Raw genomic sequence first — 26,272 nt, forward strand, 5'->3', positions numbered from 1 at the left:
ATGGTTTTATTTACTTGGCCTGGCCTTTACCATCTATAGGAACAATATCCGATATCATTTTGTAACTTTTTTCCAAACTCTGACAGATTCAAGCAAAAATCTTCATTTAACGCTCACTATACTTTGAGTTTTAGATCTCCTAAACAATTTTGGATATCTCCTTGTGAAATTATTGATGTTTTTTCAGATCAATTTATGGTTGACTTTTGCTTCATTCAATAGATAGAAATGAGATTTTGTTAATCTTATCTCTCAGATAATGTTGTTCCTTGAGCCTTAATAAATGAGCATGTCTGTATCTTCTAGTTTTTATTGCCTGCCTTAGTGCAGCATCTTGAGATTTCTTTGGCTTCCACAATTGTCATTAAACCAGTGTTTGTGACCCCAGCAGTGTTTCATATCACAAAACAACTGTTGTCACTGTTGTAGTAATAGTTAGCAAAGAACAGCCTTCACTAAACAAGTTACAAAAAATTCATATATTCCAGCTTTATTCCTTACATTTCCATACAAATAAATTCTCAGTAACCTGTCAGGAATTTGTTAGTACAGCATTAGTCTTAGTTGAGTCACTGGGTGCAATTGTGGATACTTGCATAAATGTCAGTGCCTTGGAGGTATGTCAGTGTACCTGCTACAACGTGCAAACAGCCTAATAGCAGCTGTTTTACCTGTACAGCAGTTCTAAACTGCCACATAAGGCAGATCTAAGATCAGTTTGAATAAACCACATTGTGAGGAAAGTGACTTGTAGGATTGAAGTAACCTTTCCAGCTTGTCTCTGGTTTTTCATTATATAAAGATTGTGAACCAACTGAACTGAACCAACCTGTATGTTTTGTTTTTTCCAGACAGCTGCTCGGAGTATGGCGGTTGAAGAGGACAGTGGAGGTTACTCTCTACCCAGTCACTGGCTTTCACTGCAGCACCTTCTGCTCCACCACTGCAGAGCCAGGTGCACAACTCAGTTTGAAGGTTTATTGCTATTAGACAATCATGATAACACAGACAAAAGTATTCTTTAGTGGGACAATACAGAATGCTGATTTGATTGATTTTATATTTCATTACAATTTAATTCACTGGAGTTTTAGTAATCAGTCAAAAGTTGGACAGTGACCTGTTTTGGTTGCATTGTGCACATACAAGAGGATGCACATGCATGTGTGCAAACATATGGGCTGTATGACACACATTCCTGCCACCAGTGGTGGCCCCATTGCCACCACCAATGCTTTTTGTGCACTGGTGGCAGAAATGCACAAGGAAACATTGCAATGCACCAAAAAAGGAAGGAAGCATTTATAATATTCCGAAAATAACCTAAATAACCTTTCCAAATGTTTTTTTTTTTTTTTTTTTTTTTTTTATGTTGTGTTTTTGTTTTTGAAGAAATGCATAACAAGAAATGTGGAGGAGGTGATTATGAAAATGAATGGGAGACATCGTAAAAATGGTCATTGGTGGTGCATGTTTTTGGGCCTCTTAGGCACGCTCATGTTTGGCAGATTTGTCATGCTGGCTCATGTTGTCTTTCCCTCCTTGTGATACACCAAAATCCGTATGGAAGATTTTACAAAAAGCATGACTTTGACGAGCATTGCTCTTCATTAAGTACGAGTAACCTCCTTAAGTGGCATAGGTAACCGGTAGCCTGCAGCTGCACTTTTTAACTTCGCACCATAGCCACTGCCAGAGTCCGAGATGACGGAGAAACACAAGTGTAAAATCTTTCTGTGTCCCTGAAGTCACATTTGTGGCAGCATTTTGTGTTATGTCAACAAGAAACCACCACTAGTTGGCTATGCTACACATATATGGTACTACACACACACTCACCCAGACACGCTGCTGTGCTGCAAGCTGTTGTCAACTACTCTTCTGCCATCTAGTGGGTCTTCTTTTTGTTTTTGTTTACAATGGCTTGTTTGAAATAAGTTATTGTTATTACATTTTAAATTAATTTGTTAAATCTGACCATATGGCCTTAGTGTGGTATTTTCCTCCCAAAAAATAGTTATATCATGCTTGATACCTTGTTGTCTTTTTAAAGAATTTGAAAATGTAAATGACAGTTGTCAGGGCATGAAACCAATGATCTGTTGATCTTTACAAATCAGTTCAATTCAGTATTCCTTTATTAGTCCCACAAGGGGAAATTCCAGAAAGAAAGAAAGAAAGAAAGTCGATACTCTTAACAATGACATTGCTGTCAGTTATGAAAAGGAAATGTTCATTGATTTATCAAGTTGAATCGTGACCAAAAAAATTTAAGGATAATCGTGACAGCCCTTTTAGATAATATGTGTTTCATCTCTTTAAACACGTCAGATAATACATAAATTTGTAAGTAGGAAAGTTGGATACATGCACTCAAAGTTTAACCCCCCTCCCCCTTTTTCTCTCTTAAAGTAGAACCTATAGAGATCCACAAAAGGAAGCTCTTCCTGTGGTTCAGCCACCTTCCTCAGGAGGAGAAACAGTTTGGTGGTTACTTCAGCCCAGAGACCATGCATGTGGCCCCACTAATCCTGGAAAGAAAGGCTGAGGAGAGTGCAGGACTGTTCAGCTCTCCTCTCCAGATGCAGACCCCTTCCAGCCCCACTGTGACTGTGGAACAGCTGTTTGAGCCCTCTGATGCCTGGAGTGTGGGTCGGGGGCTCAATGTGCTGCTGTACGGGGCTGTGGGAACAGGGAAAAGTACAGTAGTCCGAAAGCTGGTGCTGGATTGGTGCGCTGGGACCACCCTGACCCACTTCAAGCTCCTGGTTCCTTTCTCTTGTGAGGATCTTAGCCAACTGTCAAAGTAAGATATCTTTTTCACAATTGTATTGTGTCATATATATGTGATAAGTTGAAATTAAAATCATGTTTTATCAGCTATTTCCCACCAGAATCTGAGCAGTTAAAACATTATCTGTCATTTTCAACAAAGATTCCCTTGTCTGTGTCAGGCAGAGTTGGAATTTCAACTAGCATTTTCTGTTATTGCAACAGAATATGCACAATGTATACATATTAGCATTTTCAAGTCATTGCGTATTCAGAGACTCCAGACACCCCATCTCTGTTTTTGGATTAGTAGACATCTGTTGGTTCAAGGTTCATTGTCCCTGCAAATCAGCATGTTGACTCAAAACTCCATATTCTTTTTATCTGTTTAATGACACTATTGGCATATATATCGTTTTTTCAGTGCAGGATTTTGATATTTAGAGAGTAGTGCAGCCAATGAATGATGTGTAATGCGTATCATGTCGTTTTTGGGGGAATCTGATAAAATACAATGATAATAATAGCAAATGAAATACAGCTGCTGAACTTAAATGAACATTTGTTTAACACTGATGTTATTGTCTGCATCAACTAAATGTCCACTGGTAATCCAGAGACTAAACTTAAAAGGAAAAAAGAAAAAAAAAGTTTTAGGGCACAGCAGACAGTAGCTTCCTCTTGTTTCTGAGAGAGAACAAAAATAAACTCACATAAACTCACAAGTAGCACCTGGCAGCATCTCTTTGTTTTTTGGTCCCATTGAATTCATTGAATTCATTGAATTCATTTAACACTTAGGTATAATTCATTTGGTCACAGAAAAATATTTGAAAATAAAAAATGTGCATTGTCTCTGATGTGTCTGCAGACATTTTTGCTTAATCAACCTCGTTGAGCACAGGCAACCCAAGCACCAGCTGCAAATCATCTCAAAATGCCAGATATGGACCCAATTAATCGGTCAATGGATTAATACCACTAAATGACACATAGCTTAACAATTCATGTATATTTCAATTCTGCATTACTAATTCAGCTTATCTTTTCTTTGTTTCCTGAGTTCACAATGCTATGTGCTGTGGACTTCTAGGCCACTTTCAGGAATGTATTAGCATTTATCAGATTCGGTGCGAGGCCTATCCGCGGGGCGGCTATGGCTCAGGCATCACCAATTAGGAGGTCTGTAGTTCGGTCCCTGGTCTCAGCAATCCACATGCCGAATTGCTTGGGCAAGATACTGAACGCCAAAAACTGTTCCCGAATCAGTGCCATTGGTGTGTGAATTCATATGTACGTCGCTTCTGGATGAAGGCCTCTGCCAAATGATTAATTGTATTGTAAATTGGCCACTTGATACTTATCTTTCCATTTGTGTCTCTGAGTTCTGGCAGGGCCTATTTTGTGACCCAGAGGTCATGTAAACAGCCTGGTCAGAGGAAGTCTAGAAAAGATCAGTTCTCTCTGTGAAAAAAGTAAACTTGAGGTCATTGTATTTGGTACACATTCTGTGGTTTATTAGTGAAGTGTATCAACTAGACTGCAGATTGGAGTCTCCCCTAACTATGAGAAGCAGGGTGATAGTTGTCTAATGGGCCCAACTTGGGTTGATTAAGTAGACCTGTGTTATACAAACATCTCTGGTATGAAAGAAGATTTTAGTATAAAGATTCCAAAACTACGTTTAAACTTTGTCTTTGTAATTATGGTGAATGTGTCTTGACTTCTTTATAATGCTAGAAGTGAAGAAGAGTGATCCAAATCTTGTCACAACCATCTAGCACCGATAGACCCACATTGATGTTCTCTTCATCGATATTGTACAGTAAACTGTAGTTTCTGTTAGTGTGGCAGAATACAAAGTAGTATGGGATTACATGGAAGGGTATTTTTTTCTTCATGCTAATTTATTCATATCTTACCTAAATTGTATTTGATTTACTTACATGTACTGGGAATTATTTTAAGAGTTAGGACTTTGGCAGCCCACAGTGGTAGTATAGATTGCACACCGCCCCAGATCTTTAATTTAGACAATATTTATGTAGAATTTTGTCAGAATTTAAAACATGTTTTGCTCGGGTGGTTAATGCGTAATACTCAGAACATGAATAGGATTTGTAATGATCAAATCCCAGTGTGATTGTGCAACGGCAATTCCATTAACTGAACATGGATATGGTCAGTTATACAATGACTGCTGTTAATGAAGTGCACCATGTGACAAACGCCCTCCCACATAGGGTGGCATCCTTAAGGGACCTTGTGACCAGAAAGTACCTCCACCTGAGAAAACACCCCCTTCTGAGTGGGGAGGGAAACCAAGCCAAGGATGTGCTCTTCCTCTTCAATGGGATGGAGAAGATGAAACTGGACTTCCGGATTGGAGCCACAGAGCTTTGTAGTGATCCAAATGAGGCACTGCCTCCAGGTGTGGTGATGGTGAACCTACTGAGGAAATACCTCCTGCCTGAGGTAAGAGACAGTCCACCATCAGTGCACTGTTTTTATTTCTGTTCATCTTGTCTAAACTCTATTTTAGACTGCCTGTTATCTAGTGAGTATTTCTTATGCTAAAGTGCAAAATGCTGTCATGACTGTTGCTGACAATGTGAATGGTTACTTACAGAGCAGAAGTACAATATCATTCTTGCTGAAAGACTGAGTGACGTTAGCTGTTAGCTTGGTAATCTGAAGAAACAAAAATATTTTTCATGGATTGACGAGGACAGAGGACCAGATTCCCTTTCTTAAACTGAGAATGTGACTAATGTTACTGTCCTGGAAACTTTTACTGAGTGACGTATTTTGTCCTAAATACCATAAATTACATAATAATGGTTTGAGCCTGCATTTTCGTCAGCTTCAAGCCTTTATTTTAAGCAGACAAGGTTACTTATCTGATCAGGTATCTAGGGCCTCCAACAGCTTGATCAAAATTATTGGCCCCTTTTAGGCTTTTAACATATAATACCTGCAGAAAATGCTGAGTTTCATTGACACTGGCTTAACAAAGGAATTAATTTGTGAGTGACAGCAGAATTTTTGTTACTTGGCTTGTTTTAGTGACTGGCCATAATGTTCTCAGGTTCTGTGTTCCTGCCCAAGCAGAATCAAGGAAAGCAACTGAGGCGTAACAAAGTCAAGAAGTTTGCAAAAGCTGCAACTGCATTTTGTTGTCTCTGTTTCGCACTCTGACGATGACAATAAAGTTTAATCTAATCTAATCTAAAAAGTATCATGGAATCAAAATCATCTTTTTTTCATCTATTTTTAAATGTATTTCTTCCAGTATTTGTGATTGGACGTGATGTAAGTTGGCTAATGTGTGTTTCCCAGGCCAGCATCTTGGTTACCACCAGACTGTCTGCCCTGGACCGTATCCCTCAGAAGTATGTGAGTCGTTATGCACAGATTTGTGGCTTCAATGACCCAGAACGCCAGCGGGCGTACTTTACTAGCCGCCTACTGCAGCAGAGTGGGGATACTGCACGTCATCATGAGGCCCAGGCTCTTATAGAGCTGCTCTATCTCAACCTCCAGAGAGAAAGCCAGCTGGCTGCAGCCTGTTTCCTCCCCTCATACTGCTGGCTCACATGTGCTACCTTGCACTTCCTTCATTTCACAGATGCCAAAGCACCCATTCGCACACTGACTGGCATACACACCAGTTTCCTCAGGCTTAACTTTGGGGGTGAGGTTCTGGGCACAGGGACAGGGACAAATGTGCCCATTCAGGAACACCATAGTTCTCTGATGTTGTATGTAGTCCGTACAGTTGGTAAACTTGCGTTTGATGGTGTGACATACAAACGTACGTCATTCTCAGAAAAGGAGCTGGAGCAGTGGATAGGAGGGAAGACCAAGACAGATGAGGAACTCCGACAGCTGGCCATGTTCCGAACTGACGTGCTGGACTTCTTTTTGGCTCCATGCGTAGAAAGCAGTAAGCATTTACCAGAAGATCCCAGCAAGAATGATGAGAGGCGGTATGTGTTTGCTGTCCCAGCTATGCAGGAGTACTTAGCAGCTCTCTACGTGGTTCTAGGAGAGAATAAATCAGCTCTGGAGAAGTTGAGCAGGCAGGTGTCTGTCGCCATCGGTCAGGCAAGTGAGGATGTTAATGCCCTCGTCAACATCCTTTCTAAATTCATCCCCTTCCGTATTTTTGCTGTATTTAACCTTCTCAAGCTTTTTCCAAAGCTTTATGAGAAAATCAACAGTCGCAACAAAGGCGGCATTGCCAGAACCATGGCAACTGAGATGTTCCGCACTGAGGATAGCTACAACGAGGACATCCTGGATCAGGTGGAGCAAAGCCTCCTGGGAGTCCATGGCCCACAACCACAGCAGTACAGTGAAGGCCAGCCTTTTGAGCTATACCCTATCTTCATGGGGGGACTGTTGCATTATGGTAACCGTGTCCTTCTCCAGCAACTTGGCTGCAGCATTCAGAGCACCACTGTGGCCCAGATCACACATGCCCTGAGGAAGTACCTTGTCAGAGGTAACATATATGTTCTTTTCAGTTTTGCTTATACAATATGAACTGTTTTCATGTTTGAAGTTGAATAGAAGTTGAATATTTGTGGGATGAGTTCACCAAACAGTGCCCATGAGTTAGTTGTTACTTTATGATTGTATAAGAAAGCCCTTTTTTGCTCGTAACTAGGACAAACCAAATTTAAAATGTGCATATAGGAGGAATTGTACCACTAGATTGTGTGCCTGGCGTAATAGCTTTGTTTGAGCCCTCTCTGAGCCAAAAATGGAGCAATATGGTGCATTCATTTTAATTGTCTAAATTAAACTGAAAGTTGTGTGGATAATGAGATAATTATCTTTATTTATTGCTAGAGATCAGCAAGCCACAACCACCAGAGGAGCTGATGGATCTGCTGGTCCTCTTGTATGAGTTTCAGAACCCCAGACTGACTGCAGAGGTTCTGGCCTCAATCAGAACCATCCGTCTCACCAACATTCGGATGACACCACTCAAATGCTTCATACTGAATTATGTGCTCTCATGCACCCCTGCAAGGTAAACTATGGATTGTGCTTTTACTGGCACCTGTGCAATATGTAGGGTTTTGCTTCTTCTTCTTTCTTTTCTCTCTCTCTCTCTCCCTCTCTCTCTCAAGGGATGCTCCCTTGTTGCTGCGTAAATAGACAGTACCTGAAGACAACTGCAATGTGCCATTTTAACAGCATTGTTAAAAGAATCAGAATCAGAATCAGAAAAAGCTTTATTGCCAAATATGAATTTGCACATATGAGGAATTTGCTTTGGTGAAGTTGGTGCTTGACACATCTACTAAAAATAAGCTATTAAAAAAGTAAAAAAAACATAATAATATAAATATATATACACAAGTCTGTTTTTCAGGAGCAAAGTCTGTTTTCTTCAGACAGGAATCCAAGCAGAGCGTTAATGTAATGCATAGAGTTATGGCAGTGTCAGTGTGACAAGTAGACGCAGAGGTGGAGTGTGAAGAGTTTCGGGGGGGTTCTGGGCCTTGTTGATAAGGCTGACAGCAGACGGGAAAAAACTGTTCTTGTGGCGTGAGGTTTTGGTCCTGATGGACCGCAGCCTCCTGCCAGAGGGGAGTGACTTGAAGAGTTTGTGTCCAGGGTGGGAGGGATCAGCCACAATCTTTCCTGCACGCCTCAGGGTCCTGGAGGTGCACAGGTCATGAAGAAATGGGAACTTGCAGCCAATCACCTTCTCTGCAGACCAAATGACACGCTGCAGTCTGCCCTTGTCCTTGGCGGTGGCAGCAGCGTGCCAGATGATGATGGAGGAGGTGAGGATAGACTCTATGATGGCTGTGTAGAAGTGCACCATCATTGTCTTTGGCAGATTGAATTTCTTCAGCTGCCATAGGAGGCACATCCTCTGCTGTGCTTTCTTGATGAAGGAGCTGATGTTCGGCTCCCACTTGAGGTCCTGGGAGATGATAGTTTCCAGGAAGTGGAAAGACTCCACAGTGTCAATAATGGAGTCACAGAGGGTGATGGGGGCAGGTGAGGCTGAGTTCTTCCTGTTGTCCACAACCATCTCCACTGTCTTTAGACCGTTGAGCTCCAGGTTGTTCTGGTTGCACCAGGTCACCAGATGGTCAACCTCCTACCTGTAGGCGGACTCGTCACCATCAGAGATGAGTCCGATGAGGGTGGTGTGGTCCGCAAACTTCAGGAGCTTGAGGGAATGGTGACTGGAGGTGCAGCTGTTTGTATACAGGGAGAAGAGCAGAGGAGAAAGAACGCAGTCCTGGTGGGGTTCCGGTCCTGATGGTCTTTGCGTCTGAGACGTGTTTCCCCAGCTTCACGCACTGTTTCCTGTCAGACAGGAAGTCTGTAATCCACCTGCAGGTGGAGTCAGGCACGCTCAGCTGGGAGAGCTTCTCCTGAACCAGAGTTGCGTTGATGGTGTTAAAAGCAGAGCTGAAATCCACAAACAGGATCCTAGCATAGTTTCCTGTCGAGTCCAGGTGCTGGAGGGTGAAGTGGAGAGCCAAGTTGACTGCATCGTCTACAGACCTATTGGCTCTGTAGGCAAACTTCAGGGGGGCCAGGAGAGGGTCGGTGATGTCCTTGAGGTGTGAGAGCACAAGGCGCTCAAGGACTTCATGACCACAGAGGTCAGGGTGACGGGTCTGAAGTCGTTAAGTCCTGTGGTCCTTGGCTTCTTGGGAACAGGGATGATGGTTGAAGACTTGAAGCAGGCTGGCATGTGACATGTCTCCAGTGAGGTGTTAAAAATGTCTGTGAACACTGGAGACAGCTGATGAGCGCAGTGCTTCAAGGCAGATGGGAAGACAGAATCCGGTCCAGCTGCTTTCCGGGGGTTCTGTCTCCTGAAGAGTTTGGTGACGTCCCTCTCATGGATGGAAAGAGTTGTCACTGAAGTGGGGGGGGGGGGGGGGGGGGACCTTTAATGTGGGCATTGGTGGAGGTGACTGGAGCTGGAGCTGTTGGAGGGTGTCGTGGGGGATGGTTGCTGGGTTGTCCCTTTGTCTTTCAAAGCGGCAGTAGAACTCGTTCAGGTCGTTGGCAAGGCATCGGTCATTGATGGAGTGGGGGGCTTGAGGCTTGTAGTCGGTGATCTGCCTGAGCCCTTTCCAGACAGAAGCATCGCGTCGACGCGTAGTGACGTGAACGTCGAGGACTGTGATTGGTCCGCTCAGAACGTAATTTCCGGCTCATCGAGACGCCTCAGTGGGCGAACCAGTGTGGTAAATTCCCCCGTTCTCACCCTCGACTGGTTCAATGGTTGGACAGACCACCTCCGCAAACGTCTTCTGCGTCGCCTGCGCTTCAACTTTTGAAGTAACAAGGTGTTGTTCAATATCGATGAGCTCCATCTCCAAAAACAACCGCTCCATCTCAGTCGCCATTGTTGTCTCTGACCGGAAGAAAACCAAGGAATCCAACAAGAGCCCCCCGAAACCATACAAGGACACAGCCACACCCCCCTAGCGGCTTGGCGGTGAATTGCGGAGCAACACGTTCCCTCAACGCAGAACTATGAATGCTCAGTGACGGCGTCGGGTGTACGCCGTAGGTATGGCGTCGCCGCGACACAGTAGCATAAACCAGGCTTTAGCCTCTTTCACCGCCTTGCTAAACTTGTACTTCTACTCTTTGAATCTGTCTTTGTCCCCACTCCTGAAGGCCTCTTCCTTTGCCAACCATGATGTGGTCAGAGTGGCCCAGTGCAGCACAGGGGATGGCGTGATAAGCATCCCTGACTGTGGTGTAACAGTGATCCAGAATATTCTCCTCTCTGGTCGGGCATTTAATAAACTGTCTGTATTTAGGGAGTTCGTGACTGAAGTTACCTTTGTTAAAGTCGCCAAGAACAATAACTAAAGAGTCCGGGTTGTCTGCTCCACACAGAGTATCTGGTCAGCGAGCATACACTGTGCTTTCTGCACATTGGTCTGTGGTGGGATGTAAAAGCCGACCAGAATGAATGAAGTAAACTCACGGGGTGAATTAAAAAGCTTACAGTTAATGATGAAAGATTCCGGTATTAATCCATTGATGAAGCACAAAACCGCAGATGAAGAAAACTCCCTTTTTTTACCCAACAGCAGTTGCAATTCCTCCATTTTTTTGGGCAGTGAACGCACGTTAGAGAGAAATATTCCCGGTAATGCTGTGCGTAGTCTGTGCTGGCGAAGACGTCGGCCCGTTTCCCTCTCCTCCGGCGTTTCACTGCATGAGCAAAGGTGAGCGCACCTTTGACCAGGATGTCCAAAATTTCCAGTGTTGGGAGAAAGAAAGGTAGATGTTATGGTATTTAGAGAAATAGAAAATAGCTCTGCTCTCTAATGTATTTTTTGGCTGTGGGTAGGTAAAGCAAGTACTGTATTGAAATGCTTACACAATTTCTAACAAGAAGCCCTAGGAATATTACCTGAAATCCTATAATAAAAAAGAATTTAAATGTGTTTCTTCCCGTAGTTATCACCTTGAAGAGCTGGACCTGTCCTCCTGTCTCCTGACCCATGACATGCTTCAGATGCTGTGGCCTGCATTCAGACACACACATAACCTCAAGTGAGACAATCTCAATAATCTGGACGTGTGAAAAGAAAAATGCATGTTCTATTTCATTCTTTCCTCACTGCCAGCAGAGGTAAACAAATTCGTTATGTTTCTCCGTGCTTCCTGCAGCTCCAGAGATATCATAAGTAAAGTGTGTGACGTGCAGGCTGCCTGTGTGTCTCAGCTATAAATACCACTTGTTGCCTCCATCTTCTCACTGTTTGCCTGGCATTGGCTGCATGGATCCATATTTCTGTTCTGTATTTTGCTTGCAGCTCCACCAGAGTAAGATACAGGTTAGCACATTCTGTGTTGTTTGATGTTTGTCATCCTGCCTGTGACTTTAAGATATAAGATATAACTTTATTTATCCCCCACCAGGGAAAATCACCTATTTTATTGAAGGACCTGAACTGCTACTGGGCAGATTGGACGATGTCAAGTGTGGCTTGCAGAAGTGCCTTTGTCTAATGGGCAGATTTTCACAGCATCACCTGGACTACTAGGCAGCGTATTCCCAATATGCATGGGTTTGGAAAACATTGTTAAAGGATTACAGATTGCAGTCCACCACCAGCCCCCCACCACCCTCACTGCTCAGTGGTCAGGGGACCTCAGTCACAGACCCTGTGAAGGCCTGTTTTTTGTCACAGGATTCACAATTCTGGACAAAAATGCAGTCACACTAGTACACCCATATACACAATTTCCCATTTACGGAATGAGGAGTTTTACTCAACACTGTATTTTCTGATACCAAAGAAAAAAAGGTCACTCAGATAAAAGACATGGATGTTGTTTTTGATGTGCTAGAGAACCAATTTCTCATAGCATGTAATGAGAATCAGGGTGAGTGGCACAGGGACTAGTCATATAGACAAAACACTGCGCACTGGTTCGGTCTTGAAGCAGGTGAGAACACTCTCCTGTGACAGTGGTATATTAAATATGTCAGTAATGTCATCAATGCACCCCATTTTTTTCTGTTGATGGCTGCATGCACCGACACAAAAGTCCAGTCCTATCACCTGAGAAAGTGAAGATCCAGTGACTTCACTTGATGGAAATGTCCCTGTAACAACTGGAAAACTCACTGTACACGTGCAGTAGTCATTTTACTTCACATGGCTTTGAGGGATAATATAGATTTGGATTTGCTTCAAAACTGAATGTTCAAGGATAGAAAGATACCAACTTCAAACATAGAACCCTATGTTTTGCCATTTTTATGTTGCTTTACTGTTTATTTTTCTAGTTGGTCTGTTGACGTTGCCGTCTTCATGTTCCGTGGCTAATATGGCTAGTAGCATTTATTGCAGTCCCACACACTGGACTATTGAATTGAGTGTTGAATCTTGGAGTATTTAACATTGAGGGACAGTCAAGAGATATTGTGTGAATGTTAAACCTAAACCTGTTAAACCTTAAATCTGAAGCCAATTAAATAAGGTAGGATTAGGTTGGATTTGGGAAACCGTTTTTTAACATTGCTTTTTGTGTCATCTCACAAAGGTAGACCTAAAGTTATCTCAGGCTAAGCTGGTTTTGTTACAAGAAAGCCCAGACTACAGCATGCCATGTCTGTATGTGTGTCCGTTGCTAAAAGGGGACCTGATTTCCAAACAGCGTAAATTTAAAGATGACACATTCTTTAATATTTAAGCAAGATTACTTTTTCCACCTTTTACAGTTTTGAAATAACCAAAATGGAAAACCGTCATACTAGGTAAATTTAGTCCTACTAAAAACGCCCACTTCTGTCAGAGATTGTAAACACTTTGTCTTATTTTTGAAAGCCATAAATTAGTGATCTGAGAGCATGGAGACATGTCTGAAAGTCCTGTGCTCACTCAGTGGTTAATGAGTGTAAGATAGAGCCTGTGCGATATTTTTCAGGCTTACATAGCTCAAATTTGACAAGAAAATGTGATGAAGATGTCTAACAAATGGGACCCCATTTCAGTGTAAAAGTCAACTTGTCAGCGCTCTCTGCTGAACAAACTAATGTATGACATGGAGGCAGTGACCCCATACATTAAGAAATGCATTTGATCAATGCTGTTTGAATATTGTAATAGAATTATATTCTTAACTTGATAACTCAAGTAACCCAGTAGAGGATCAGCACGTACATGTGTCATTCTGATAAGATAACTTGCTTCCCCTATTTTAAATAGGCAACTGTGGCATGCAAGTATGCAGGAAGGGGATGAGAGTACACATTTGCAAAAACAAATGACCAACACCAAAAATACCACAGCAGAATTTTACAAATCAGTCAAACCGAATGCATTTAAAAAAAAATAAATGAATAAACCAAACCAGTACAAGTACACCTTAGTTCTGAACGGTAATCTGAAATGTAATTTTCAGGTCATTGTTTTCTGCCATATGTAAGCTTTATGGGTTATAATATCAAATGGGGGGGGGGGGGGGGGTTCAGTGTCAATCAATAGGAGGGTGCTGGGGGTTGAAGGGAGACATGAGGTGGTAGAGGGGGTGTCATTGCCAATGTGAGGGTGCTGGGGGTTGGAGGGGGGGGCTGCTGGTGGACAGAGTTCAGCAGGGTAACACCTCTGAGGAAAAAGCTGTTCCTGTGCCTGCTGGTGCGGGAACGGAAGCTCCGGAACCTCCTACCAGATGGTAGGGGGGCAAACAGTCCATGGTTGGGGTGGGAACTGTCACTGCTGATGCTGCATGCCCTTCTTACACACCGCTTGCACTGGAAGTCCCTGATGGCAGTTAGCTGGGCAACAGTGATGTACTGGGCAGTTTTCACCACCGGTTGCAGGGCCTTCCGCTCGGACACTGTGCAGCTGCCTTACCATACTGAGATGCAGTTGCTCAGGATGCTCTCAATGGTGCAGCGGTAGAAGTTGACCAGGATCTGACGAGCCAGGTTAACTTTCCTCAGTCTCCTCAGGAAGTACAGTGGTGTTGAGGGTCAGGTTGTTGTCGATGCACCACATCACCAGCAGATGAATCTCATCCCTGAAGGCTGACTGAATATATAAATGCTGATATGTAAATATGTGCAGTTTGTAACAATAAACAGCAGCCATTTATGTAAAAATATAATTGCTGTGCAGCATTCTACATTCTACTCATAATAAGAATAAAAATTATAGATTTTTATTATATACAGAATACGAGAATATTACTACTGCTACTACTAATACTCTAGTAACACCCATAATAACAATACTAATAATAACGATACACTGCTCAAACAAAATTGAGGGAACACTTAAATCATACATCAGAGCATGATGAACAAATTATTCAAGTTATGTACATTGTATAATTTGTTGAGAACAAAATGTAACAGTGGTCACTGTAAAATCAACCCATTGAGAACAGGATTCAAAATCACACTGAAATCAAAGTAAAAAAATTGATCACAGGCTGATCCAACTTGCATGAATTTCATCATGGCCACTCATAATGTGACTCAGTATTGTGTATGGCCCCCACATGCCTGTATGCACTCCCGACAACATCTAGCCATGCTGCTGATGAGTCGACAGGTGGTGTCTTTGGGGGAAATCTTCTCACAGACCTGGATCAGGGCATCGGTGAATTCCTGGACAGTCTGTGGCAGTACTTGGCGGTGTTGGATGCACCAATACATAACGTCTCATAGGTGCTCAATCGGATTTAGATCAGGGGAACGTGAAGGCCAGTCAATGGCATCAATGCCTTCAACATCCAGGAACTGCCTACACACTCTGGCCACATGAGGCTGGGCATTGTCCTGCACCAGGAGGAACCCAGATTCCACTGCACCAGCGTATGCACAATCACTCTGAGGATTTCATTCCGGTACCTAACAGCAGTCAGGGTACCATTGGCTATGACATGGAGGTCTGTGCAACCCTCCAAGGATATACCTCCCCAGACCATCAATGACCCACCGCCAAACCAGTCATACTCAATGATGTTACAGGCAGCATAACATTGACCACAGCGTCTCCAGTCTACTAACTCAGAGTGATTGACATTCTGAGGGATGAGTTAATAGGAATGACTTTCTGTGGCATTCTGTGATGCATCTTGGGGGATGAGTCTGACAATGGATGAACTCTTGTGCTTGTCCAGCAAGTCATGGAGTGAGTGGGAAATATTGTCCAGAATGGCACTTACCTTGGATAGCACTGTCCTCTCTGACACTGGCTCCAGAGAGTCCAGCTGCACCCCCACAAGGTCACTGGCCAGTCTGTTGTTGTTTTATGAGTCTGTTGGCATCTGTAACCCTCAACCTGCTGCCCCAACACATAACAGCAAACAGAAGAGCACTGGCCACCACAGACTCATAAAACATCCTCAGCATTTTACAGCAAATATTGAAGGATCTCAGCCTTCTCAGCAAGTAGAGACAACTCTAATCTGACCTAATCCCTTATTAAAATGTGAACTCGAGCAATCCTCCTAGAATTGGTCTGGTCTATGTCTGCACAGTTTATCTAGACCTTGGCTACTTCCATAGTAAGAATAGGGGGAGAGACTTCCTGTCTGCTGGAATGGTCTCCAAATACTATGTTAATGTGTCTCTGTCTGAAGTCTCTGTGTTGTCCAACCTTGAGACCTTTGGGCTCCTAACTGGACAGAAGGCTTGTGATAGAAAATTCCCTCACACATTTACCAGGTCACTTCACAGTCTTAAACATAGCCTTCATTAATGCTGTTATTTGTATGCATTTTAGATGACTGCCACGCATGACAAGCATATGAATGCTGTGTGTTGTGATTGTCTCTGTTGTCTTCAGTCTGCAGTTTAACAGCCTGGGTCCTGAGTCCTGCATCCTCCTGAGAAATCTTCTACTCGACCCCAAGAGTTCTATTAGATCTCTACAGTAAGACTACACTTCTGTTAATAGCTTATGTCCAGTGGAATCTTCTCTTTACAGTGTTGCTGTCTTTTAATTTGAAAGTTTAACATTTCAATTAATTAAACAAATGTTCCTTGCAAATCTCTCTCTTCTTAGATTATTTTAGAATGTTTGAACATGACAAAAATGAGAAAAGATGGGCACTGTGGCCACAGTTTTATATTTGACCTGGAGCTCCCCACTGCCTGTGCCCTGTTGCCTTCAAGTACCCATCAAGTACTGCCTAGCCTCAGGTTTGCCCTTACTGCCCTTGACAGTTAGTATATATGTTTATTTGTTTTGTTTTTTAGTAAACAAAACATTTAGGATTATGCACTTACTGTAAGCACAAACTGATTTAAAAACATATTCAAACGTACAAAGTAAACAAGCCAAGATATTAATGATATAGAAGTAGCTAATAAACTGAATGTATAAATTAGTTGGTGGATTTTAGTTATGTAAAATAAAAATGTGTGTTGTTTCCAATGAGACATGACAAAAATTTGGCATAGTGGAGATGATAACAGTAACGTAATTTTGGAAGTGTGTTGGTAACCTTTCATAAAAAATCTGTCATACTAGTATTTGACAATACAGTTGAACATTACATGACATTGTATAAGACTGAGCCTTAAAATTTTACCCACCATACTCTGAATCTAAGAACAGTCTCAGAACACAGAACTGCATTTCCATGGTGGTGCCACTGTTGACACAACATACAAATTTGTGTACCCTTAATTTCCATTGCAACTAAACTTTTCCTGAGCTTCTCCTCCTTTTCTGGAGATCTGTTCTCAGAATATGTATTTCTTTGCACCTTGATTGTTATCAGCTTTTAGTCCCTACTATGGGTCATATTCGAAAATCTTGGGAGCCTACACTTCCTGTAATGCAACTTTATAGTGCCTGGTAAATGCCCACATCGATCAAGCTCTGCATCCGCAGTTTGTAACACAGGGCTTCCAGTTACATGATCAAATGTCCTCAGACTTGAGAATGCCCCTTCGAAGCGATAAAAAGCAAAATGCAAATGTTTTCACAGAGTGATACTAACCATGAAGAGTAAACTGAACTGAACCAGTGGAATGCTTTTATTTTGAAGGAGCTTTAGAAGAAGCTGCAGAGGACAGACTTTTATTCCAGGTTGTGTGAAGTGACAGACATGCAACATGTCATCAAGAAAAGCAGTGCCTTTTAACATATCGCTCAAGTGGTAAGGGGAAGCCATTCAGGCTATGCCAGCATAACTAATTCCAACTAAATCCCAATGATTTAAAGTCATGGTTGCTCTTGGCTCCGCTCACTGTGAGTACCCCCCACCCTAGTTTATCCAGAATAGAGAGTCCATTAGTTCTACTTTTTTCTGACCATTTGTTAGATGTCAACCACAGCCAGTCTGTCTTTGTGCCATCAGGCCCCTACTTGGTTTCACCATTTGCATCTACAGTGCATCCTGAGTAGACGACCAGAAATGTTTTGTTATTTCTATGTGATCTCCAGACTGTGTGACAACCCTCTGTTGGAGTCTGGAGTCTGCACCCTGCTGGAGGCACTGCCAGGTAACCAGTCTTTGACACACCTGTCTCTGATGCACACTGGCCTGGGGGACCAAGGGGCCCTTGAACTGGCTCAGAGGATTCGCCAGCATGCACTCCAGGAGCTCAATGTGGCTTATAACAGCATCGGAGACAATGCTGCTCTGGCTCTGGTGGATGCCTGCAGGGAACACCCCAGCATTCACACTGTGCAGTAAGCAGCTGTTCACTTTTTCCACAGCTGTACATATTCATGTTGATTTTGAAAGCCACAGACAGAACACTACATTCTACTGATGTCACCACATTTTTAAGTACATTTTTCCAACAAGAATTTTTGCATTCACATGGAAAATGACACCTACAATTGTGTTACCTTGGTTCGAGTCAGAAGGTGAGCACACACTATTAATTCCAACAAAGAGAATGAAAAGCCATAAAATAACATAAGATATGTAACATTGCTGGCTTCGTCTTTCTGTTAAAGTGATTCTTTTTGTCATTCTTACATCTTCATTCGGACATGACAGCACTGTTTTGGCAGCTGCTGTGTGAGGAGGAAGGGCTTAAGATGGAAAATAAAATTAATAACATGGCTGAAACTAAATATGATGCACAAAAAAGTGACAAGAAAAGAAATTGCAGTGCAGAAATATATAGTCCCAACCTTAGTAAAAGCAGTTACAGACAGAAAGATTTTTAGCCTGCATTTTAAAAAATTAACAGTTGTAGTAGGCGTGTTTGTTTGGAGGATTATTCCCAATATGTAGCACAGAAAGTAAATGTATCCTTATCATATTTGTTCTTATCCTTTGGAACAATAAGCAAATGAGTCACAGACGCAACCAAATGCCTGAAATGTCAAAAATGTTTTACAAGCTAGTAATAAAAATTTAAAATCGCTCACAACACACAGGTGTTAAGTGCAGTCATCTTTCAACTGGATTAATGTACTCCACTCTCTAGCCACAGCTTTCAGAATGCATTAGACTGCTTGATTTTTTTGGAAAGACCTGTGAACTCACTTTATAGATCTTCCATCCATCCATTTTCTTTTACTTACCTGGGGTTGGGTCACAGTTGCAGCAGGCAGGTTATTCCAGCAACGTTTTCTTGCTCCTTTTCTTGGAGCAAGAAAACATTACTATATTTTTAAGATGATACTTGGTTGATTTAGTTATTGTTCTGAAGTGGCTGCTAAAATGTAAATCAGAGTTCATAACTACTTCTCCTGTAGGAGAACATCTGCAGACCACATGTGTGGCCTGAATGAAATGATTGGATGGAGTTTTTACAGGCCTGCAACAGCCACAGATACCAGATTTTTCCTTTTTTTCTGTCAAAGTATTTGATTTTATTGATGTTGGTGTGTAAAGAGAGTTTCAGCAAAAATGTATTAAAAAAAAACACTTTCACTATTCACTACCTACTCTAGTTTTATTGTATGCTAGCTATTACACATGTAAACAATTAAGAATGTCACATTCTTAGTAAGTTGTCGTATTGATGTAGTGTCTTGTGTGTTTGTGTAGCTTGTACCTGAACCCTCTCAGTGATGTGGGGAAGCAGTCACTGTATGTCAGAGGTGGTCCCAAGAGCCACAGTGGCAGCGGCCGGCGGGTCAGGGTCCTGGCTTCAGTCACTGAAGGCTCAGACATCTCAGAGGACTGGCACCCCATTCTCAGTGTGATAAGAGAGAATGCCTCCTCTTGGGACCGTGAATGTGTCAAGCAGCAGCTTAAGGTACACACTCACAGGAACAATTGTATAAAAACAAATAAGACACATGCAAAACAGAGCCCACCAAGACCCTTGTTTTCAAAGTAGAACTCAACCAGTGTGGGTTTTTAAGAGCTGATTCTTGTATTTTTGGATTAAATCTGGTGATGATGATGACGATGATGATGATGATTTTCACAGCAAAATTCTTATATTACTAATATAGTGTATGACACATGAAATGAATACATGAAAAGAAAATACATATGCATATAGGAAGAACAGCCCTGTTGTCTTCGATTTCCTTTGTTGCAATGGTTGACAGGACGAAGATGCCATACACACACACATACATACATACAGACATGATTAGCCAAGGATGCTCATTCAGAGCAGCGGCCACTCAGAAACCTCCAAATTTTAGCAGAAGTCAAGGGTCAATCAGCAATGTCATTTTTATGGTAAATACATGGAGGCTAGAAGCTGGTCACAGGCTAATCATAAAGATAGGATGTCCTTATGCTGTCCATATCCCAACAGCATGTGAAGTCTATGAGGTATCCTGATCAATAAGGAAATGGAGGATAGATTGTAATATTTCATACTAGTGTTCTTTTACCAGGCCAAGAGAGGGAAATTGGCATGGCCTGGGAAAACTCCAGTGGGCTTCAGGCTCAAAGCTCTTAAGTAGTTTTAGTTTCATTGTAAGAAACCCCAGAGTCCAGAAGTCTTTGAAGCATTTCCCTTCTGGAAGGTATGTGTCATTATCCTGCTTGCAAGATTAAATGTGGACTGGAAGTCACTCTTTCTTTTATTTGTCTGGACACAAAACTGCAAGGAAGACTCCCAACACACCAATAATCAAAGGGTTATTTCTTCACGTGGGACAAAAAGTGGTCTGTCACCTTATAGACTGAATAAACTAAAAACAAAATAGGGAAAGTCATCTCTCTCTTTCTCCCTCTCTCTGCCTGTAACCTACAAGCACCTTTTTATTCTCTTCCTCTCACTCTGATGGTAACAGATCAGAATCCAGATATGTACACATGGAATATGTACTCTTGTGTTCAAGAGGTGAGAGATTCCACTTTTTTTTAACCATGTCTGAATAGATATAAACGCCTTGTTTAATTGTTTAGTAAACCAGCTAACATGATTTTCTTTAATGTAGCTGTGACATCTCTACTATGCAACATAATCCTGCTGAAGAAGCAATTTTGATCATGGAACAATATTTCTAGATGACAATTGTGAGATCCCTGTAATCATTACAGATATGTTTGAGTGTTAGTATATTGGATCAACCTGATGTGTTTTACCTGCTATGCCTTTGAATTTGTATTGAATTTATGTTACTGTTAGTTAAGCAGCAAGATGTTGTTTCATGCTTCATTTGTACCATATCAAATTATCCCAGTCTGAGCACTTAAAAAAGAACCAACAGTCGGTCCCTTCCACAGACTTCCGCCCAAAACCACACTGCAAAGAAAATAGGCAAAACACTTTCATCTGCTACTGCTGCTATGATAAGAATTAGTGATAAGTCTGATTGTAGGCCTAATCAAAATCCTTAATAGCAGATCTTAGAAAGTTATGATAATAATCTAGCATTGATTGTTCCTTGGTTTAATTTAGAATCACAGGACTAATTCATCCGATGTTTCCAATGTTAAATTTGCTGCTGATACAGTGATGGTTTGGTCGCTGAAGATGCAACAAAGTGTATGTGTGTGTCAGTGTGTGAATGAGTTTGTTAATTGATGTCATGGTAGTTTTCTTCATCTAAATACCAAGAAAACTAGGATATGATCTTTGATTGAAGAAGACACCAACAAGTAGCTATTAATGGTAACTGTATAGAAGCTGTAAATTAATATAAATCTCTAGGGACAATATTTGAGGAAAAACTATCATAGGATTTAAACAAAGGTGTCAATTACAAAAGAGGATTACAATGATTATACTTCATGCGGAAGCACTGACAGTTTGAAGTGGACAGATATATAGTATACTGGTTCTCTTTTATCATACATTTGTGGTGAGTATCCTAACTTTCTTCTTTATTGCTTAGTATTTCACACTGTAGTTAACAAGAACAAACTCAATAAGAATGTCTAGCAGTGTCAACCAATGTCTTGCAGGTCAACAACACAATATGATGCTGCTTTGTGAGTTCTAAGTAGCAGTCTAGCAGTAGAGTACTGCCATTGTGGATTTCCCATACCCAGAGATCCCTCATACCTCTGTTAAACAAACCCTGGACATCATTAAAAAAAAAAAAAAAAAAAAAAAGTACCAGTAGCATAAAGAGCATAAAGAACAGAAATGATAAAATAATAAAAGCAAGATGCATCAGTCACAGTCCACACCCACGCATTTATGTATGTATTGCACATACACCTGTGCCCAATGGTATCTTTCGCTAACTTTACAGGGTTTTACAGGGTTGTTGTTGGGTTGCTTTTTTTTTTTTTTTAAGTACTCTTTTCGAACATTATGTGAATGAAATTTTCCCACAAACAAGCAGAACAGACAGACAGGGAGGCAGTTTTAGGTGTGTTAATTATGGAAATAATGACATCTCACCGACACATACATCCTCATGAAACGGGGGGCAGTCATTAGGCAATAAGCAATTTATTGAATCATTTTTGGCAAGTACAGTTAAGCTCCTCAGTCTGTGATCAATGAGTTAAGAGTGCCACCAAAGTAATTACAGACAGATTCAATCTTTATAATAAATTAATACAGTTAGATTCAATTAATGATTGTATAATAATGAATTATAAACAATGAAAAAAGAGCTTTGGAGGAGCCCATTAATAACTCTGTTTTGTTAGTCCCCTTTTAAAAAAATGAATTAATAACTACATTTTAAAATGGAATTGCAAAATTAATAAATAAAATAAATCTGAACCACTCAATCAAAAATTCTGCCACAGCAGGCAATTGATGTAAGTTTTACCACCCAGTGCATAATGAAAGCTTATTTACTACTCTTTACCTGCAGTCCAGCTGTCATTGTAACAGCATTTCACAGCAGAAGACTCAAGGTTTTCACATGTTCATTTGCTGTCGATAGTAACTCACCACTTCATGCATGTGCTTCACAATATATGCATTTTGATGTGAAGTCAGTAGTAGGCCTTTACTGTGAAACCATAGTGAACGGTATTGACAGTGCATTATCAACAAGTGAGCTAGCATTACACACTTGTTTTTAAATAATGGGAAAAGAGCACTGGGATAGAAAAAGTCTGCTCAATGCATCCATAATAGCATGCAAATATTTGGTTGCAATGTTATTTGAAGCCACATTTCTGACCCCCTTTACACTTGCATTAAAATGTGTTTAGGTCACCAGATTTCTTAGACTTAGGTGAATCCATCCTGGAACACTCGTATGAACAAACCTGAGTTCAAAGATTGACAATACCTGAGGTCCATTGTTAGGCATATGTCAGTCACCCAGTCCATCTCTCTGCAGGTTTTCCTCAGGGATCTTGAGTGGGGGCGTCAGCAGCAGCAGAGCTTCTGGAAGAGGTTGCACTTCCGCAGAGTGGAGAAGGGAGTCCAGCAGACTCTACAGTTGCTGGAGAAGGACACCCTACCTCCATCCAAAAGATACAGCAAGTGACCGCTTAAAACCTAGTGAAAGGGCAGAGAACATTTCAGTAGTATGTCAAATTTTAAATCTCAAAGCATGTCCACATAGGAGAAGAATCTGCAGCTAGTCTAACCTGGAGATCCAGGAGGCACAGTATCATTCTTGTAAAGGGCATGACTTCACTCAACAATATTTACAAAGTAGTTTATAGATACTCCCTGACTTTGTCTCAGATTTCAAAACCTCAACAGAGAGCTGAATTTTCACATACTGCAAGAATCATACATAATATAACTTGTAATTCGTTAGGTCTGTCTCATGGAGACTTTGACCATTTATTGCAGCAATATGCATTTTAGTTTGGCGGTGGTCATGCTCATGTGATCTGGAATGCATCTGAGCAAGCTTGTCACAAACTGTCCCTGAACTCACAAACACCCCAGCAGAGCCTGAGACACACAGTATTTAATGAACAAGGACACATTAAAAAATATAACATATAACTAAATGCTAATACAAGGGGGAGGCTTGGGAGGTGGAGGGAGTTCCAGTAAATTTCTGAAAGCTGGCAGCAATGTAGCAGTGAGCATTCAGAGCTCAGCCTTGTTATATTCAAACTAAATGAGTTCCAAATGTATAGTGTCTATTCAGAGAAATAGGTGACTATAAAATGATGTCCATGCCTGCCTGAACAATCACAAGGCTGATGATGATGATGATGATGATGATGATGATGATGATGATGAAGAAACTGTGATCCTCCTGCACTGGGTGTGGTCTTCCGGATGTGTCTGTGAATAATCAGATGACTGTGTATAAGTTCATCAAATGTGGATTAAAACTTTTGACAACTAAATCTCAAATTATATAAACTATTTATTGACTCCCTGTGTGAGTGGGCAGTTCTTCTGGTTGTTCCTAGATCCCAGTTTGTGAAGAATGGTGAGTGGGCCTTTGCTGGTCAAGCCCCCAGATTGTGGAACACTGTACCTGTTGAAATCAGGTTGATTTATCTTAAGCATCATTTAAATCACTTCTTAAAACTTTCTTTTATGGGAAAGTGTTTGTATAATTAATACCTTTGCTGGATTTTACGTTCCTCCTCTTGCCATGTAACTATTTTATTCCACCATGTTTTTATGTTGTTTGATCCCTCTGTTGTTAGTGTTGTTGTTTTGGATTTTATCTAGTTTTCTTTTTTTGCTGTTAAGCACTTTGTAACCTTTTTAAGAAAAGTGCTATACAAAGAAAAATTATTATAGTAAGACTTTTCCCCTCACACAAACTGAACAAACAAAATAAACTGCAGTAAACAAACACCTATCTGCTGGCTACATTAGAAAGTATGTCTACAGGTATCATTTAATATGCAAAAAGGAACATTAAAAAAAAATGTAATGCAATAAGTAAGAGTTCCTTACTATTAGAATGAATGAATGCGGGCTTGAAATGATGATTAATTGAAAGAAGTGTTACAAATAGGAATGTTACTGTGAAATCTAAATACTGCTAACATGCTTTGGGTGCTTTCCTCTCAACACTCAAACTGAAGCAGTTGACTATTAAGCGTAGCCTCTTCATTGTCAAAAGCACTTCCTAACATGTTGGGTTAAAGTAGCAAGTCACTATGGGCTGTTGCAGCAGTATAGTATTGCACTCACCTACAGTTAAATGTCTCCAAAACAAAGGAACTGGTCTTCAACTCCTCCAGCACACGCAGGTCAGTCTCCAACCTCACCCACATCCCCATCAGCATCAATGGTGAAGTTGCTGAAATGGTGGAGAGCCACAAATATCTCGGCATCACCCGATACAATAAACTGAATTTTGAACTACACACAGTTGAAATCCTTAAATGCTGCCAACGAAGACTCTCTGCAACTTAGAGCACTTTCCGCTGCCCCCCACCTTCTGCTGCCACTTTAAAAAAGTATAGTTCAACCCATGTTCTACTGCTCCCTCTGCTCCTTTAATATGCTGTCAACCCTCTCCAAGAACAGACTTACACAAATCACACAAAAGGCTACCAAGATCATTGGCCTCCCAACCCCCAACCCCCTAGACTTCAATGGCACAGCCACTGCATGAAGAGCTCACTCTATAGCAATTTAAACCAGTCACCCTCTCAACCCACATTTTGTGCTCCTCCCATCTGGTCCATTATTATTACATCCATTGCACTGTATTACTTACATACACTATCTTTTCCTAATGTGTACATATATCACACACATAATTATATCAAATTGTATATACTATGCTATATGTACTACATATAGTTACTGTGTTAGCATTTCTGTCTCTCTGTGTCTCTCTCTGTGTCTTGTACTTTAGGGAGTACTTGTACTATGCGCCCTCATTCACGGTCTATACCAATAATAATCCCTTAACCTATGTGTTAACCACAGCAAAGCTGAATGCCACAACACACCGGTGGATCGCTAAGCTTGCAGACTTTTAGTTCACACTAAAGTATCAACCAGACAAAGCCAATGGAGATGCAGATGGGTTGTCGCGCATGCCACTCAACATGGAGCAATTCATGTGCACTTGCTCTGAGGAGATGGGGCCAGAAGTAATAACTACAGTCACACAAGCACTGCAGCTGAACTCTAAGGAACATGCACCCTGGTTGTGCCCAGTCACCATCACTGCAGCATGTGCTGAAGTAGAGCGAGTGCAAGTAAGTGCAAGTAACATCTCCAGTGGCAGAGATCCCCATTGAGGACCTAAAGAAAGCTCAAGAGGATGACCCAGTCATCGGCAAGGTTCAGCAATATGCTATGACATGTCAGTGGCCTCACCTGAAAGGGAGAGACTATAGGAATGACACATCTGTCCTAGGGAGAGAAACCAGTTGTTTGTACATTTTGTACAGGAAGTCTCCAGCTTGGGCTCAGCTTGTGTTACCTTCAACTTACCATCAGCGGATCTACAAGGAGCTTCATGAGGAAATGGAACATCTTGGAGTGGAGCGTACGCTCATACGAGATCGTTTCTACTGGCCGCACATGCAAAGGGATGTGGACCATTACGTCACCAAGGTGTGGCCCAAAGGCCCAAACAAACCCACAAGAAGAAGAAGAAGAATCGGGGGGAGACATTCCCCTTTATTTGTCACACACACATGCGAGCACGGCACACGGAGGTGAAATTTGACTTCCGCCTTTAACCCATCCTGGTCGTCCCTCCTCCGCGGCAGACCAGGAGCG

At 41.6% G+C, this 26,272-nt stretch overlaps 1 protein-coding gene across 2 annotated transcripts in view; it reads left to right on the plus strand.

The window, feature by feature from the left end:
• The window catches only part of nlrx1 (NLR family member X1), a 35,838-nt gene extending 11,906 nt beyond the window's left edge, over nucleotides 1–23,932 (plus strand). The window contains exons 3-12 of one of the 2 annotated variants that reach the window (XM_076734603.1): nucleotides 852–955; nucleotides 2,416–2,806; nucleotides 5,016–5,247; nucleotides 6,112–7,279; nucleotides 7,630–7,813; nucleotides 11,242–11,337; nucleotides 16,092–16,178; nucleotides 17,700–17,948; nucleotides 19,267–19,477; nucleotides 22,941–23,932. In XM_076734603.1, coding sequence (XP_076590718.1) covers nucleotides 852–955; nucleotides 2,416–2,806; nucleotides 5,016–5,247; nucleotides 6,112–7,279; nucleotides 7,630–7,813; nucleotides 11,242–11,337; nucleotides 16,092–16,178; nucleotides 17,700–17,948; nucleotides 19,267–19,477; nucleotides 22,941–23,090 — 2,872 coding nt within the window. In that variant the 3' untranslated portion in view covers nucleotides 23,091–23,932. Of the gene's footprint in view, nucleotides 1–851; nucleotides 956–2,412; nucleotides 2,807–5,015; nucleotides 5,248–6,111; nucleotides 7,280–7,629; nucleotides 7,814–11,241; nucleotides 11,338–16,091; nucleotides 16,179–17,699; nucleotides 17,949–19,266; nucleotides 19,478–22,940 lie in introns of both variants that reach the window. The other variant, XM_076734602.1, reaches the window with a different exon arrangement.
• The last annotated feature ends 2,340 nt before the right edge of the window (nucleotides 23,933–26,272 follow it).

Source organism: Chaetodon auriga, chromosome 7, assembly GCF_051107435.1.
Source record: "Chaetodon auriga isolate fChaAug3 chromosome 7, fChaAug3.hap1, whole genome shotgun sequence".
Classification (NCBI taxonomy): domain Eukaryota; kingdom Metazoa; phylum Chordata; class Actinopteri; order Chaetodontiformes; family Chaetodontidae; genus Chaetodon; species Chaetodon auriga.